General features: G+C 41.4%; 1 protein-coding gene across 1 annotated transcript in view; it reads right to left on the bottom strand.

Moving 5' to 3' along the window:
* The window catches only part of LOC127626903 (integrin alpha-3-like), a 71,705-nt gene extending 55,483 nt beyond the window's left edge, over positions 1-16,222 (bottom strand). The window contains exon 1 of the mRNA XM_052103019.1: positions 15,890-16,222. Within this exon, the coding sequence (XP_051958979.1) occupies positions 15,890-16,062 (173 nt within the window). The 5' untranslated portion in view covers positions 16,063-16,222. The remainder of the gene's footprint in view (positions 1-15,889) is intronic.
* Positions 16,223-18,152: the final 1,930 nt, after the last annotated feature.

The following is an 18,152-nucleotide window of genomic DNA, read 5'->3' as shown; positions in this document are numbered from 1 at the left end:
AACGCCACCATCCTACGCACGGAGAAGGGCACGATAGAGCCTGTCCCTCCAGCCGATGTGAAGCAAGGGTTTTACAGCCCTTACTTCATCGTTCCGAAGGAGGGTGATGGGTTGCAGCCTTTTCCCAGCTGTACACCCTGAAGTGGCGTGTGTTCGCAAACGGGTGTTCTTCCCGTATCGAAGACCCCCAGAGATGCACAGTCGGGTCAGTGCTTTCCTTCCTGCAGGAGAAGCTGGAGGGGCGGCTGTCCCCCTCCACCCTGAAGGTGTAGGTAGCTGCTGTAGCAGCGCACCATGATCCTGCTGGGCCTTCGAAGAGCCCCGTTCGAGCCCCTAAAGTCAGTCGAGTTAAAGGCTGTCTCATGAAAGACCGCCCTCCTGACAGCGCTCACTTCAATCAAGAGGGTCGGGGACCTGCAAGCATTCTCTGTCAACGAGACATGCCTGGAGTTCAGTCCGGAAGACTCTCACATGATCCTGAGGACAGGACTGCATGCCCAAGGTTCCCACAACCCCTTTTAGGGATCAGGTGGTGAGCCTGCAAGCGCTGCCCCAGGAGGAGGCAGACCCAGCCTTATTGTTGCTGTGTCCGATGCGTGCCACATCTACTTGGATCGCACGCAGAGCGTTAGGTGCTCTGAGCACCTTTTTGTCTGCTTTAGTGGACAGAGGAAAGGGAATGCTGTCTCCATACAGAGGCTTTCCCACTGGATCGTGAACGCCGGCCTACCAGACCCAGGTCCTGCCCGCCCAAAGATCCCAAAGCTCCCAATGAAGCGGTGTAGCCACCAGGTAACTACAGGATGATGATCACACTCCTCAGCACCCACTGTTTCTTCCCTCTCCCCAACACAAACATTTTTAATAAATAAATATAAGGGCTGGGCGATAAAACGATATCAATATAATTTGTAAGATGTGTACATTTATATGACTTCAGTGACTGTCTGTATTGCAACTGATCATCTTCAGTCAGTTATTCAAATGCTCCCAAACAGATGATCTAAGTTTCTATTTATGGTTATGAGACTGGTAGATCGAATTTCTTTCTTACATTTTGGAGTTTGTGTGTTTATGGTGCAGTTTCACGTGAACTAAAAGTGTACATTCATTACATGACACACAACCTCCGTCTGCAACCATAACAACAGCCAGTAACGTCCTGGTTACTTTCATAACCTCCATTCCCTGATGGCGTGAACGAGACGTTGTGTAGATGTAGTGACACTAGGGGTCACTTTTGGGAGCCCGAGACGCCTCTGATCTTTGATACCAGGACAAAAGCAACCAGGAGGTTCCCTATCTGTCACTCGCTCGACGTTGGGTTGATGTAGTGACAATAGGGGTCCCCTACCAAAACGGCCCAACTGGCTGAACTGGGTTACGTGGACCGGCAGTGCAAGATGGGCAGACTGCTGTGTGCCGCTTAGCCAGCGCACCGGGCCGGCCCGTAACCTCCCCTGACGCAAGTGTCAGTGTAGAACAGCCCTTTGGGGATGAGTCGAGTACTCAAAAGTAATTGTACAGACTTTTCCTAGTCGTGCCTCTTTTCCATCTTTTTTCTTATTCTCCCCAGAAGCTCTACGAGCATGGAGACTGCGGCAGAGGGGTAACTTTTTTAGCGGAAACTACATCGCAAGGGGTTGCCTATAGGGAACCAGTGCATGCGGAGCACCTGTCCCAGCACGAGGCGTAGTTAGCACAAGTACTGGGCTGGCAGTTAGCTTCTCCACAAACTCATCTGCTGCAGGGCTAGGAGGAAATAAACCAGGGAATACATTTGTGAACAAAACATCTTCAGCTTGCATGTGGTGAAATGTGCTAGGCGCAAGTGGTATACCCGGCCGGTTGGTCCGGACTTACTCGTTTGATCCTGCTAGGACACTGGATGAGACCGGCTCAACCCGGAGATTGTAGAATCTCGCGAAGGTGTTGGGTGTAGCCGAGTCCGCTGCTCTGCAAATGTCAGCAAGAGAGGTGCCACTGGTCAGAGCCCAGGAGGCACCCAAGCTCCTGGTGGAATGGGCTCGTAGCCCAGCAGGGGGCATCACATGCTGGGCCTGGTAGGCAACAGCTATGGCATCAATGACCCAGTGTGATCCTCTGTTTGGAGACAGCGCTTCCTTTCCGCTGTCCACCAAAGCAGACAAAGAGCTGCTCAAAGATCCTAAAGCTCTGCGTGCGATCCAAATAGATGCGCAAAGCATGCAACGCAATGGCTGGGTCTGCCTCCTCCTGGGGCAGTGCTTGCAGGTTCACCACATGGTCCCTGAAAGTGGTCGTGGGAACCTTGGGCACATAGCCCGGTCGGGGTCTCAAGATTACTGGAGAGTAACCCGGACTGAACTTCAGGCGCGTTTCACTGACAGAGAATTCTTGCAGGTCCCTAAGCCTCTTGATGTAGGTGAGTGCCTTCAAGGAGAGTGCCTTAAGCTCTACTGACTCTAGGGTCTTGAAGGGAGCCCCACGCAGGTTTGGCAGGACTACGGATGTGTCCCATGAGGGAACGAGGTGAGGTTTGGAGTGATTCAACCTCCTAGCACCCCTCAGGAACCTGACAATCAGGTTGTGCTTTCCTAAGGACTTGCCGTTCACTGTGTCGTGGTGCACAGCTATGGCCTGCTACGTTCACCTTCAAGGTGGAGGGGGACAGCAGTCCCTCCAACCTCTCCTGCAGAAAGGAAGCACTGAGCTGACTCTGCATCTCTAGGGGTCTTTGCTTGTCGGGATGAACACCACTTAGTGAACAGATCCCACTTTAAGGAGACTTCAAGGCATACAGGTGCCTCATAGAGGGGGCCCAAGCCTGAGTGATGGTGTCTACCACAGCAGGTGGTAAGCCACTGACGTCTTCCATGTCCCATCCAAGTGCCAGACATGGAGGCTCCATAGGTCTGGTCGTGGGTGCCAGACGGTGCCCTCCGTCCCTGAGAAAGAAGGTCCTTCCTCAGGGGGATTTGCCAGGGAGGGGATGACGCAAGGAGCATGAGGTCTGAGAACCAAATCTGTGTGGGCCAGTTGGGAGCCACTAGGGTGACATGCTCCTCATCCTCCCTGACCTGTGCAAGTAGGCTCACTGGGGGAATCGCATACTTGCGTAGTCCAGGTGGCCAGCGGTGTACCAGCGCATCTATGCCGAGGGGGGCCTCGATTAGGGTGCACCAGAGCAGGCAATGGGAGGATTCCGGGGAGGCGAAGAGGTCTACCTGTGCCTGCCCGTATCGACTCCAAATTAGCTGAACCACCTGAGGGTGGAGTCTCCACTCTCCCTTGCAGGTCGCGACAGCGCGTCCACAATGATGTTGCGGTTGCCGGGATGTGAGTGGCTCACAGCGATTTGAGGTGCTGCTGACTCCAGAGGAGGAGACGGCGGGCAAGTTGTGACATGTGTAACCCACCTTGGCGGTTGATATATGCGTCACCATGTTGTCTTTTCGAACCGACACATGCTTGAACTGGATCAATGGCCAGAACATCTGCGGGGTTACAATAAGGTTATTTGTAAACATTAGTTACCAACATTAGGTAACATGAATTAACAATGAACATTACTTTTACAGCATTTACATTAGCTGCCAAAAGTTTGGAATAATGAACAGATTTTGCTCTAATGGAAGGAAAAAACAAAAAACTAATATTGTCAACTATTAAACAAATTGTATGATTAAAGTCACTATGTTAAGAAATATGATCGTTCACTCCAGCATTTGCTGTGAAGCTGGAGTTTCATCATTGTCATATTATATTAATTTATAATATCACAGGGCTATACTTTATCTAGCAAAATGAATCAAAATAATTACACGTATAATATAGTCAGAAACAGTTACAGAGACCTTGCTAAGCCAGTCCTGGTCTATGGCTTGTAAATATTCCCCCTCATTATGGTCGATAGCATACACGTTGATAACCCCCTTCTTCCTTTTACTGGATGGAGCAAAAGCTCTGTGTCTCAATGTCCGATGGATATTGTCCAAAGTCATCCTCAGAAACTTGTGTAAATAATGTGTGTGAAAAGTAATTTCCCCTAGAGTCGTCTCGACAGCATTAATTAACACAGAAAGAAATGGTTTCCGGAGCTGCGCCAGAAGTGTGCCCCCTGAGGCAAAACACAGAAGTGACCATGCATAGAGTCCATAGGGTCCTGGATGGGATGTCTTCATTTAGGCCAAAATACAGACAGTTGGTAACTCAATACTGTACACAGTATACATACAATTTATAGCAGTACTAGTACAATTAGTGTGTTATGAGTTCCATTCCGTAGCCAATCATTATGTTGGCAAATGACACAGAAAATACATAATCCATCTTGAATAAACCATTATGATACTTCATAAATTTCATTCTAACTAGATGTGGAACAAAACAACCCCATGGTTCATAATGCATTTTTGTGTCAGGCAAATTATGTTTGCACTCATGGTGGACTCTGAGGTCATCTAATCTGTTTTCTCCTGTACATGTTGAAAGGTGGGCCCTTTGTATTACATTTCAAGTGAGAGTTGAGTAATGATGAGTGAAAATACACATGTATACACAGCTCCCTAGGTGACCATTATCAGTTATCCCTGAGGCACCTTCAGTCCATCTCATCTAAGCATTTTCAAATAATCTGCTATAAATAATGCTGGTTCCCTGATGACAGTAAGGGCTTCATGATTTTCCCAGCAGGTGTCTTTTGATGGCCAGATACCTCACGGCTCGGCTTGAGCTGACATGTAAAACATCCTTTAGCCCCAATTTTCACCAAATGTTATGAGGTCTTGTTATCCGTGCTTGCTAAAGTGTCACTATAACATTTGCTCAAAATCTAACTTCCCCTCCAACTGATCCATTGTGGTATGTAACGGCCACTTCTCACAATCCAATAAATTCAGATGATAAACATCAAATACCGACCTACATTTTTTCATATTGAGTATCCTGTTTCACAAAAAAAAACATCAGGTGTGAGTTAACCAAAAGCATCATTAGCCAACAATTTTTGCAAGCTCCATTATTAACAACATAGTTCAATAATTTGGTGTTTTCCAAAAGCGTAGTTCCAAAGAATATTCGTATTGCAAAGTTGAGTTGTTGGAACTACAGCTCTCCACCTGTGGTTTGAAGCTTAGTCCCTTTTTAGTTTGCTGTGTGGACATCATTTGATTTTGCTGTGGCTTTAACCACGTTTACATGCATTTTCTGCTTATTCTGGGGTTTTGTAGAAAGCGGCGATGTGAAATGTCAAGTAGATGCGAATGCAGCCTTTTAAGGGATTAAAGGCTGTTAAGATAAACACTTTAACACAGATGGTTACTGTCGGAGAACATGGCTTATGTGTCCATGTTAACGTATAAGTGAATTTCTTATATTTTTTGAAAAGTGCGCTTGTGCGTATGTCCTCAAGTGCGTTGGGGGAACCCTGCTGTAAAGGGAAACAGTCATCACTAGCTAGTTAATTTCTCCAATGATGCATCGTACTTTGGTGGTTAAGCAGTGAGTTACATAGTTGTATGGGAAATGAACCCCAGATTAGGAAAATAACATGGGTTGTGAAAGCTGTCAATGCTGACTAAGATTCCCGAAGGTTTTTCCGCTCAGTTAAAATGGAATTTGAACAGGCTCACTAGGTTACTTTACTTTGTCATCCTTTTTTCCCACAACTTCATTGTGAGCAACAAATGAATACGATGGTCTGGCAAACAAAGGCCTCTGTAAACCTCTAAATAATGAATGTCATGCAAATCCCATTTATTAAAGGGGACCTGGGCTCATGAGCCAACAAGTCACTGCAAAACCCTGCAGGGTATCATCATGGTGCACAGCTGCAGCTTTGAAAGACCCACACCTGAATCAAACAGTGTAATGCCTTGGTTGAAAAATGAGAGTGCTTCAGGGTTGCCAAATCTCCCAAATCATGCCATGCATTGGCTGCCCCTCAGTGAGGCACAATGAACAGATTTTTATCTGTTTATTCACTCATAAACAAAGTGTTCCATAAGCATTTTCTCTTGTTTAAATATAGTGACATGAAATTAATCCTGAGAATGAGAAAGACCAAGCAAATAGTTACCCTGGATGTAAGAATTATTTTTTTTCTATCTTATTGTGCATAAAAAATAAGAACGAGGGAGGTATGCCAAGTTTTTATTGGAGTTAAAAATGAAAAACTATTTGGAGTAATTTTGTTGCAAGAATTATGTTTTGTAGGAGGAAGTTGGAACGTTTGTGGTCACTGTTGGATCTAAAATATAATTATTACACAGCTCTCAGGAATATTTGACTCAGATTGGTCAATCACAGCATTCTGCGGTCAAATATTTTGCATAATGACTACTAAACTGATACATTATGTATTGTATGCTATAAATATGAATGTTATATACTATTATACTATAAATATACAACATACTATAATTGACAAACCAATTACCCTCGTAATGTCTCTCATTTCTGGGGTGCGTTTCCCAAAAGCATTGTCAGCCAACTATGATCGCAAGTTCCATCGTTACCAACATGGTTCAACGATTTGTACTTCCCGAAAACGTAGTTCCAACGAACATTTGCAAACTGCACTGCAAATTTGTGTGGTTGGAACTACAGCTCTCGACCTGTTGTAAGAAGAATTGTGCCTTGTTAGTTTACTGTGTGGACATTATTTCACTTTGCTGAGGCTTCTATATCTTTTATTCCATATAAATATTTTTCATTCTATCAACACTTTGACCACATTTACATGCACTTAAGAAAACTGCTAATCCAGGAGTTTGCAGAAAGCAGAGTTCTGAAACGTCACATATACACGAATGCAGCCGTTAGAGGAATCAAATGCTGTTAAGAGAAGGTGCTTTAACACACACATCTTCTGTCAGAGAAATCACTTACATATCCATGTTAAAGTATAAGTGTAGTCCTTATTTGTTTTTGAAGAGTGCGCATGTGTGTATGTGCTCCAGTGTGCCGGGAGAACCCCAAAGTCTGTTTTAAATGGACACCCTACTATTGCAGTGCAATGTATTTGTTGCATTTACATAGTGCATACACCCCCCCCCCCCCCCACACACACACATAATTAACAACAGCTCTATATTGTTGAACTAATGTGGTTAGAAAAATGGATGTCCGACATAGTTACTACAGATTCGGGAAACAGTCGTGACAGCTAGTTAATTTCTCCTACGATGCATCGTACTATGGTGGGAGTGAGTTACATAGTTGTACGGAAAACGCACCCCTGGTCAGGCCGGTCTGGTTTGCTGGTTTTAGAGGGGTTTTGGGCACTTTTCAGCTGGTCAGGCAGGGACACCATCTCACTGACAAGCTAAGCCAGCTGAAGACCAACTTGGCCAGGCTGTGGGACCAGCTTAAGCAGTTTAAACCAGTTAAGACCAGCAAACCAGCTTAGGCTGGTTTAAGAATTTTTTTAAGCAGAAAATTACATTCAGCCAGTCAGTATTGTGAAAAAAACCCTTTGTCGAGGTCTTGATCATTCTGTCAGGGTTTATTTTGCGATAATGATTGGCTGACTGTGCACTGTCCTTTATTTCCCTAACTTAACAGTCTGATTGAAAACAGAAAGTAAGAATTTGCAGACAGTTGAGGGCTGGCGAAGCAACACATCCTCCATTATTTAATTAAATGACTGACTCAGAGGAATAAGTTCAATTGATTTGCTCCTACTCTCAGTCAAAAAAACAAAAGCATAGCACTTAATAAACTCTGAGGCACAAAATGACTGTACAGGTCTGGAACAATTGCATCTGTCTGGTTTGCAAGCCTCTAATAGCATTCTAATCCACTGGAGCTCTGTCTATTTGAAGGGTAGCAGGTTCCCAAGCTGCCCTGCTTCCATCTTAGTCCTGTCCCAACCTGCAACCTGGCAGGTCCACTTGAGCAGGGAAGGACAGAGAATTCTCAGCATTCCACAGGGTCAGAGGACTGGAAGAACCAATCAAAGAGCAGAACACAACATCGCTGCCTCCTTCACAGGAAGAGGGGTATATATTTGTTTTGTGCTTTGAGGGGCTGCAATCCAGGGTAATTATAGTTTTTAAATTTTAATTTAGTTTCTAATTCTATTTTCTTTTTAATTTGTCCTCTAATTTTATTTTAGCTTTCATTGTTACTCCATGATTGTTAGTTTATTTATTTTTTTACATTTAGTAAAAAAAATTGTATGTTTTAAATGTCAGTATTTTTCTTTTCTTTTTTTTTCTCCAGTTTTTTTTAGTATTTTAGGGTTGCCAAAGTTAATGCATTGACTGATATCATTTAAATATGATAAACAACATTACATTTCTCGTGACAGTTTAGTGTTATTATATTGTGGCATTTATATGTTTAATAAAAGCAGGTAGTAAATTCTTCAAATTTAATCATATACTAAATAATAGTAATAATAATTGTAAAAACACTATAACTCAAATTAATTCTGTCATTTTTTTTAATTTAATTTTAGTTAGTTTTGGAAAATGTATTTGAGTTTATTTGGATTACAATTTTTGAGTAATTTACCCGACACTGGTCATGAGATAATGAATTCTTCTGTCAACTGAATGAGTTGTATTTGCACCTTTATTGCAATAAAAGCACTTTTTGGACTAGGGAGGAACTTTTTGAGGTCTGAAAGTTGTAGTACTGTATATTTTCATAGTACATCTAATTCTTTTATGTCATTAAATCAAGTCAAATTTGATTCCTTGTTATATACCCTTTAAATGGCCTATTCTGTTTTCTGGTCCAATTCATCTTTAGATGAAAACACAAATCTACACACAGCAGCAGGGCACAATCTGTCATTTCCTTGTGAAAAACAAAAAAGTCACACATCCTATATGTCATTGCCTCTTACTTGCTTATATTTCCCAAGCTAACACTAAAAGCAGTGTTTATGCATGTTGTAATGGGTGGTAGCCCGCACTCATGCATTATTTAAATTCTCACACTACTCAAATAACTACAAATAACTACAAACAGATCTGATCCTTGAGACATTGCAGACATTTGGGATTTGCTATAAAATTCAGAAAAGAAAAAAACATTTACAGCAGAAATGTATCCTTCTCATTTCACTTAGAAAGCTCCAGTGTGAGCCAGCACATTCCATCTCCCAGGATATGCTAAGAGAAGAGCGAGGTCTGGGCAGTGTCCTGCAAAGGCAAACAGCCTACAGAAAGGAGAGATTTGATTAAATCTCAAGATTTCATAAGGTGCACCAGTGCCCTGAAAGCAGCCAAACCATATACTTCAGTTCAGTCATAAAGCACCTCAATCGAGCCCAAACAGTCATTGGTGAAGAAAACAGTCTTTCTTCCCAAAGATAAAATGTAAATAATTGTAAAAACCTTCTACTGGAGAAAAACAATTTTGAAATAAATAAATAAATAAAAAGTCTCACAAAGAAATATCTGGGCCAATATACAATATTTTAATAAAGCAAGAAAGAAAGAATTTCTACAGTATTTTTAAGAAAACTAAAGCCTATTTTTAGGATCATACTAATTGTCTGCATTGTGACTGCTTGACTGTAATGGGGGAAAAAAATCTCAATCTCATTAGTAATTATATTGTAATACAAATATTGCTGTTCTGACATAATTGGTCTTTATTTGTAAATATTTATAAAGTATTTTAAATTAAAATTAGCATAAATTAAAATTACATTAAAGTGTTTACAAATAAATATATGTATTAATTCATTTTGCAGTTTCTCATTAATAAATATATAGTAATGAAAATAATCCAGTTTTTATTTATTTATTTTTTAAATTTGTTATTTTTATTTGCATTATTATATAAATGCATTTTAAAAGTGTTTACAGACAAATACTACCATTATTTATACTTACAATTGTGCTTTTCAATTCAAGTAATAAATAATTATTTACACACATTACATTATGCCATAACCAGGTATACTATGACCAAACTGCTGTGCTTCTGCTTCTGTGCTGTTGTGCTGATTAGCCCCACCCACAGTGGAATCTAATTGGTCTAAAATCCTGTGTGATTCACCAGGGTAGACAGCATTAACTTTATGAGCTGGCGTCTGACAAAACCATGTAGTGAATTTTATAGCATGTAAAGCATCTTATAGGGTCTATAAGTGACAGATTGTTTAGGTGAACACAGCTGGGTCTTCTTTAACTGTGCATCTGCCTCCTCCAACAATTTAAGATCCTAAATGCCATTTCTTTTAGCAGATCTCTTATGTACTCGACCCAGTGTCCCCAAGAGTGATGGACACACTCACCATGGCCATGTGGCCTCCTCTCGCGTTTCAGTGCCTGGACAATATCACAATCCCCAGAGGACGAAATGCATGGAGCAAGCATCGATCCAGTCCTTCAACAATAACACTGCATTGAGTGCTGAATTTATAACAGCTTGATTGCCCAGAGAGGTAAAAAAAAAAAAGAACTCAAAACGTCAGCTTTACATGATTACTTTGAAATCAGCAACATTGAGAAAAACAAACGCCCAAAGAGATTCCTCTATTCTTTGAAGTGCTTTCATTGGCTGTAGATGAAACTAGATGATTGGCTCGTAATTAGCAGGAAATCAGAAATAAGCAAAGAGTGATTTGTGGGAACTCCCTACGATCCCACAACAGAGTCACAGCTGATAGCTTCAAAATACTTCATGTTGTCATTACAGGAAAAATCAAGTTGTCTCAATCAAAAATGTGTTGAAATGTAAAGTTTTGGTCTCATAACTCAAATATAGATGCTCAAACGTACTACATATCTTAAAAATCTATAGAATTAAGATTTTAAGTGTAAATAACTCAAATAATTGAGTACAAAATTGAGGCTTTGAGCTTGAATTATTTAATTATGTTTTCTTGTTCATAGGGAACTTATGGAGGTTTTAGCTCTTTTGTAGTATTGTTTTTAGCAAATTTGCTTTGTGTGATGTCACAATTCGATTGATCTGCGCCCCCTTTGGTCAAGTAAGCACCTTCTCTTAACAGCTCAGTTCTCCTTGTGCATGTGCAACAGAAGCACAAGCATATATTAATTTCTGTGGGGAATTACATTTATTTTATGATTCATCTAGAATCAGATCTAATCTTTATTTTAGCTGTGTTACTGTGTGATCCAAAATTTCAGTCAATTCAATTAAAATATTCAGCAAAAACAATATTTAAATAGAAAATCTGAGTTTAACCTACTTACATCGAGTCACCTTAAAGGTACAGTATGTAAGATTCAGAAACCCTTGTTATTAATGACACCTGTGGCTGTTAAGTGAACTGCAGCCAGCTACCTGTTGCCTGTGCTCGCTCGTGCACACACTCCATAGGGACATAATCGAGCGAGCATCCAAAACAATGTACAAAGAGACTGAATGTGATTCACCAGAGATGAGGTAGCATAATTCAAATTACACAGTTATGATTGTTTTACTACAAACTTTGAGTCTAAACTGAAACTACTTATCAGCTAACAGCATACTGATACACACATACAGCTACATACTACCAAACTATAACAGACAGTTTACTGTTGCACTATTGTAGGTTTTGTATGTCATATGTTGTACTACAAATAAGAAACCAGAGTATTTGCTGAAATTTATCCTGTATACCTGACTTTTAGTATGAAGAGAAGGTTGTTGAAGGTATTTGAAAGTTACAAAGCAAGGTATCATGCAATTCTTGAGCGTTAGCAGGAAAGATCAAGTTAGCTAAAATGACACAGATCAATCCTTATGGCGCTATATTTCACATGCTTTGCAGTTATGTAAGTTTACCTGTCCAATATGAAGAATGCCAATTCTGGGTCGATTTTGAACCCCAAAACCGAACAAAGTTCCCTCCAGGAATCAAATGCCCTGCCGATGTTCACTCTAGTTTTCGCTTGACCATGATCAAGTTCCCGCTTAGCCAGATTGGATTCAGTATATAAATGTTTTTTGTTTGTTTGTGGAGGAGTCGGTGTTGTGCTGGTAGCCAGAGGTTTGCTGGATTCCATCTCTAAGATAACGTTACCTAGTGTTGCAGTTTGTTGTCCTTGTTGAATAGCGGAAGAGAAGCTATTACTGAGGCAAGTCTATCGGGAGCGTGCATAAACATCACATCCTGTGGATATACCTGGCAAAAGTGACCTGCTCCTTTTGCATGAAAATCAGACTCCAGGCTTTAATAGGCAACCACGGAAGTCCGGGAAGGGCTCATTTTCTAAGTTGTGTTACAAGCCGTTCACCCATTGGCAAAAAAAAGACGAATATTACATGAAAATTGTCACATATTGCACCTTTTTGGAAACACCATTACTCAATTCAATTGAGTGAACAAGTTTACTCAATCTATTGAGTAAAGTCAACTTATTATGGTTTTCAGTGTATTATACAACATATTAAATATATTTTCTTACTAAAGTGAAGTTCTGACATGGGTGTAGATTCCAGGGGGATTGGGGAATAATCAAAACAAGCATGTACAACCACCACCCCAATATTTATACAATGATCAATGGAAACATGTAAATTCCCTGCCCACCCATGTTCCAGACAAATCTATGCCCTTGTGCTTTTAGACACAGCAGCACACTATTCCTGTCAGATTTCTTTTGAAAGCACCCAGAGAGATGAGGTTAATAGGTTTATCAGTAGCATAAACAGTCTGCGAGCAACAGGTTGTACCAGCACAGGATATGAGGGCATGACAAACTTCTGTCATACAAAACCTGTACATACCATTGAAGATATGTCTCCTGGTACTTTGAGGCAAGAAAACATTTGCTATACACTTCAAATAATAACAAACAAGTCACTTGTAAAAGCCAACATAAAGAAACAGGTTATGACTAAATACGCTGTCTGACTAACATCAGCCTCTACGGCAAAGGGGTCCTTGAACTTCCTATCACAAGCCTCACCGAAGAGTACAAGTGCTCTAAAGTGAGACTCCAGATGACTTTGAAGGACTCCAGAGACCAGACCATCAGCAATGCCGTTCCACCTCTGTTAACTGGACGGAAATGGACACCATCCGATGCGGTGCAGCAAGCTACGTCAGCCCTGAGGCACAGCGATATTGTAGGGCACGTCCAGTTGGGAAGAGGAGGCCTTGGCCTTACGACAAACAAGCCAACTTGGCGTAGTGCCTCAACATCAGAGAGGAGGAACATGGTGGTCGTGGAGGTGCGCCGTCAGGAGGAGAAACAGGAAAAGAAGTGCAAAGGCTGTCTCTCTTGCCAAGCAGGGACAATGGATGAGGTGGGAAGGCCTGGAGAGGAGAAAGCTTAGCTGGAGGGAGCTCTGGGAAATAGAGGCAAGCAACATCAGCTTCATCATCAGAGCCACCTATGATGTGCTCCCATCTCCAAAAAACCTCCACCAGTGGTATGGCGAGGACCCAACCTGTGCCCTCTGCCCAACTCCAGCGACTCTTAAGCACATCTTGGTCGGTTGTAAGACCAGCCTCACACAAGGTCGTTACACCTGGAGACACAACCAGGTCCTCAAGAGTCTGGCAGCAGCTCTTGAGAGCCAGAGGAATGCCACCAACTCCTTGCCCCTGAGAGCAATCAAGTCCATCACAGCCCCAACCTTCATCCGAGAGGGACAGAAAAAGCCCAACCATCCCCCTAGCAAACCAGAAGCTGGACAGCTAGCCATGGCCCAGGACTGGAAGATGCTAGTCGATATAGGCCAGCAACTAATCTTTCCACCTGAAATTGCAGTCACCACCCTTAGGCCAGACTTGGTTCTCTGGTCCCCTTCACTGAAGTCTGTTTACATCACTGAGCTCACAGTCCCATGGGAGAATTCAACAGATGAGGCCTATGAACGCAAGAAACTGCACTATATAGAACTGGCAGCAGACGCTCAACAACGAGGATGGAAAGCGAAAGTCTATCCGGTTGAAGTGGGATGCAGAGGTTTTGTGGCTTTTTCTACCATCAGACTGCTGAAAGACCTTGGCATCCGTGGACAGGCTCTGCGACAAACAATTAGATCAGTCTCTGAAGCGGCCGAAAGAAGCAGCCAGTGGATATGGATTAAAAGGAAGGACCCTTGTTGGGCTCAAAGAGCATCAACATGACCCACTCACTAATCCCCCCACCCTATAACCCACTTGAGAACCCAGGTCACAACCCTCCATGAGGAGGCTGAAGGTATGCGGTCAGCCTTATGCTTGACTCAGGGAAGAGGACGCCTCCTGCCTTGCATAGTCCTAATTTTCATGATTGGGCATGGGACACAAGCTCAGGTTTGCCACCTTTGATGAGGGTGTCTAGTGTCGAAAGGCCGAAACACCCCCTCATTCAATGGTACATTACTGATGATGTGTCCCGAAATTTACATCTTTCCCATGACTGAGGTACAGCTCCCACGCCACTCTCAACATCAAGGCAAACCTCATGTGCATACCATCCATTGGCACAATGGACAGTTTACCATCACGTACCATGTTTATGATTCTGAATGGTTTCCAGTATGTTTGAACGAAACAGCCCACGTGCTATAAATCTATGTCCTGAGGCATACTTTTCTTTGGCATGCAGTAGTTACAGTAACACTAAAAGTAAGCTTAGCAGTCTAATACACGTGGACTCACCTGAATTAGCTTCAAAGCTTCAAACATTACCCAAACCAGTCATTTACTACCAGTCACTTGAGCTTCTTTTTTAGAGGTTGGTTTGAACATATAGTCCTATTGTTTTGACTGTTCCTAGTGTTGATTGTTGCGTTAACAAACGTTCTTTTTTACAGAATTTCTTCTCAAATGATCTAGTAGGGTAACTAGAGCAGTGTCGAAATTGTACACTGATTTCCAGAATAAAACAGGGTTATTTTCCCTTTAGAGTTTTAGAAAACAAGTAGTTGTTTTAAAGTAATCATATTTGAAATGAGTCTATTAACTATAACAGGTCAGAGATCTTAGGTTTAGGATTAGGGTTAGTATTCAGAGGTACTTCAAAGAACACTATGGCGCATGTCTAATAAACTGTACAGTATTACCATTGTACCAAGTACAATAAGCATGGTAGCACCCACTTTTTTTGTTCGTATCAGCATAAGAGACCAGGTCAATCTGAGGCATATACAGCAGCGTAACTCAGTAGGCAATAGTTTATCAATTTCAAGAGTAAATAGGGGTTTCTGTGAAATTTCTGAAAAGACATTGGCTAATTGTTGAGCGGACGCTAAATAATGGCAACAGGTTGCGCTGAGCCGTAGCGAGTCGTTTGAATTATTTAAGCCATTCGGTTCCTTTGGACGGTTGGTTTAAACGAACCGGTTCAAAAACTGATTCACCAACTCATCACTCAAAGGTGTTCACAGAGGTTCCAGACATCATTTTTTCGAATCAAATTTGTATTACCCTACGCCTTTCAATTTTGGGATATCACTATGTTTTCGATTATTTTCTAACATATAGCCTACATTTTAGCCTGTTTAGCTTTAACATCAATGCTTAAAATAAATGAGCAATATCATTCCGAATATTATTAACAAATCATGTTAATTTTTAACGATACATTTTATAAATATTGTTAGAAATTGTTCCCAGCCTGGTAGTTATATCATTTTTTGTTTTGTTTTGTTTTTTGCTACAATCAAATAATTTGCGTTTGACCAAATCATTAGGAAGAATCGGTTCACAAGAAGGATTCGTTAGACAATCGAACATTACTGCAGCTCTGCAGGTGCGAAAGAGAGATTTTGAAGAGTTTTGTTGTTGTTGTTATTGTTGTTTTAGAAGCTGTACGTGTTGGTTTATACTTTCCTTATCCAAAGATATTGCATATATGTAAAGGTTTGTGATCTTTGTATATTTGTTGTCATTTGTAGCTATACCGTCAGTCAGATAGCCGCGCAGAAAGACAGAAGAGCAAAACAAAAGGACTTTATAGCATATAAAGCGATATAAACGCCATTGGAGGGTACTTACAAGTTCTGCTTTGTCTTTTCGGTCTGTTTGTGCAATGCAACAGCAAATCCAAAGAAACTGCCCTTGGTTGTTCCCTCTTTGATGACCGGGAACTGCACGTCAATGTTAAATCCACTGCTCCTTCGAATTGCGCAAATTAGAAATACGCACAAGTGCAGTGTCTTTCCAGCCATATTTTAATATTCCTTTCTCTCTCTCTGCCACTTGCACAACCAAAGTCACTGAGAATGCATTTGCTCAATCACACGCTATAGGAAAGAGTCTCCTTTCACTGTCTGGCATTGAGCTCCAAGGTGTTTCTTGGTGTTCCCCGCCTCCACACGCGTTTTACTGGTCCTGCTTCCACAAATAGAGTACAAGATATGTCCACAAGTCTGATAAAGTGAGACCTCTCTCTCTCTCTCTCTCTCTCTCTCTCTCTCTCTCTCTCTCTCACACACACACACACACACACACACACACGCACGCGCACACACGCCTACACTTGTTGCTTTACCGCGCATTAAGTATAGCAAGATCCAAAATTAAGGGAAAAAATAAGAAATTAAGATTTCTATAAATAAAACGAAGCCGTTTATGGAGCCTTAAGTTTTTTTTTTTTTTTTTTTTTTTGGCAATTTGACATGATTCCCATGACAATAAATTATATAATAATAATAAAAAAAATAATAATAAATGTATATATTTATATTAAAGCTGTGTTTTGGAAAGCACCAAGATACTGTGTAGATTAACATAAGGTTCATTCAAATATTTGTTCAGATCCTCATGAGAATTTAGACTCTTGACTCTCTTAGAGAAGCTGATTGAAGCAGCACTGCCCTCAGATTCCTGATAAGAGCAATAATTAAACCAAACGCTGACCCCAGGTCAGTCAGTCAGGTCATCACAGAATGAATCGTCTGTATGACTGTAGACTTTGGAAGGAGGAAAAAATATTCAAATGAATCAGTGTGTCCCCACATTTGCTCTGTACATTGTTGTGATAGAGTTTTCAGCTTGTTTTATTTGCCTATACAGTTCCTTATATCATCAAACCTTAATGTTCCCAACCTCCCACTCTAAGTTGCCTGTCATTCCTTGGAGTTTCTCCTCCCTTTTTCCGGGGAGGTGGGGGGTTGGATATGCGGATGGTTTTGGGGGAAGAATTTTCTCTCTGAACTGAAATAATAGCTTTGTAGATAGCAGATCACAGGAAAATGATAGACTGTCCCAGCTTCTGTAATAGGGAGGAAGGCTCATGAGAAAACATGCAACCAGATATGTAACTCCAAGCAGACCTTAATCTATTAAAAGAAGGCTTAAAAATGTCTTTCATAGGAATTTTTATTATCAGCTAAATATATATTCCCTGTGGATGTGTTTTTGGCCCTGTTCAGATTTTCCTAAGCTTTGCACTGTTTGCTCTTGAAAGTCAATCGATTGTTTTAGAATCATCCATTTTAGGGGATTACAAAAAATCGAAATATTTTGAACAGAGATGGAAAAGTAATGCTGGTGTTCTGAAAATAGTGAAGGTCAAGTTTTCAGCTCAAACAGCTCCAGAAAACGTTTTTGTAATGAGTATATTTGCTTCGAACTGCATGACCTGTATGATATGAACCAAGGAACCATAAACATATTTAAAGGTAATTGAATTACAGTTGGTCTCGCAAAGGATTAGAAGTTTTCAAAACCCTTTGGGGAATCAGGGCATAACTTGTCCCACACATGACTGAATGATACTTCAAATCATGTGATTTATCCAGGAGAGGTGTGCTATTGTTTTTCTAAGCAATCAGACTTATGATCTGTGGCTGATGGACAATAAAACATACCGACTAAACTTACATTGAAGGAGGGACTGAAGCCATATAGAGATCAGAATATCATAGAGACTTGGGGGAGGGCTCTTTTGTCTTGGGCAACCATCCAGAAAACCCTAGCAACCGCATAGCAACACCCTGGCAACCACCCAGAACACCTAAGCACACTGGTGGTGACTTTTGCACCGGAAAACACCACTCCACTTGTCTTTAAATAATCTAAAACTCTATTCCCAATTACTGTTTTCCTGCAGACAGGATTTCCCCCAGTACTACATCCTCCGGCTTTGCATTTCCTTTGTCTTTGTAAGTAAAGCACACAGGCTTGTACAATGGTCTCAGGTTTGGCAAGGATCACACCTGCCATTAGAGATTACACCCCCTCCAGCTCCTCACCACACCTGAACTAACCACACTTAACATACATAACGCAGTCTATTCAACCTGTAATATGATAT

This window comes from Xyrauchen texanus, chromosome 33, assembly GCF_025860055.1.
Source record: "Xyrauchen texanus isolate HMW12.3.18 chromosome 33, RBS_HiC_50CHRs, whole genome shotgun sequence".
Classification (NCBI taxonomy): Eukaryota; Metazoa; Chordata; class Actinopteri; order Cypriniformes; family Catostomidae; genus Xyrauchen; species Xyrauchen texanus.
This window is presented reverse-complemented; position numbering and strand designations above follow the sequence as displayed.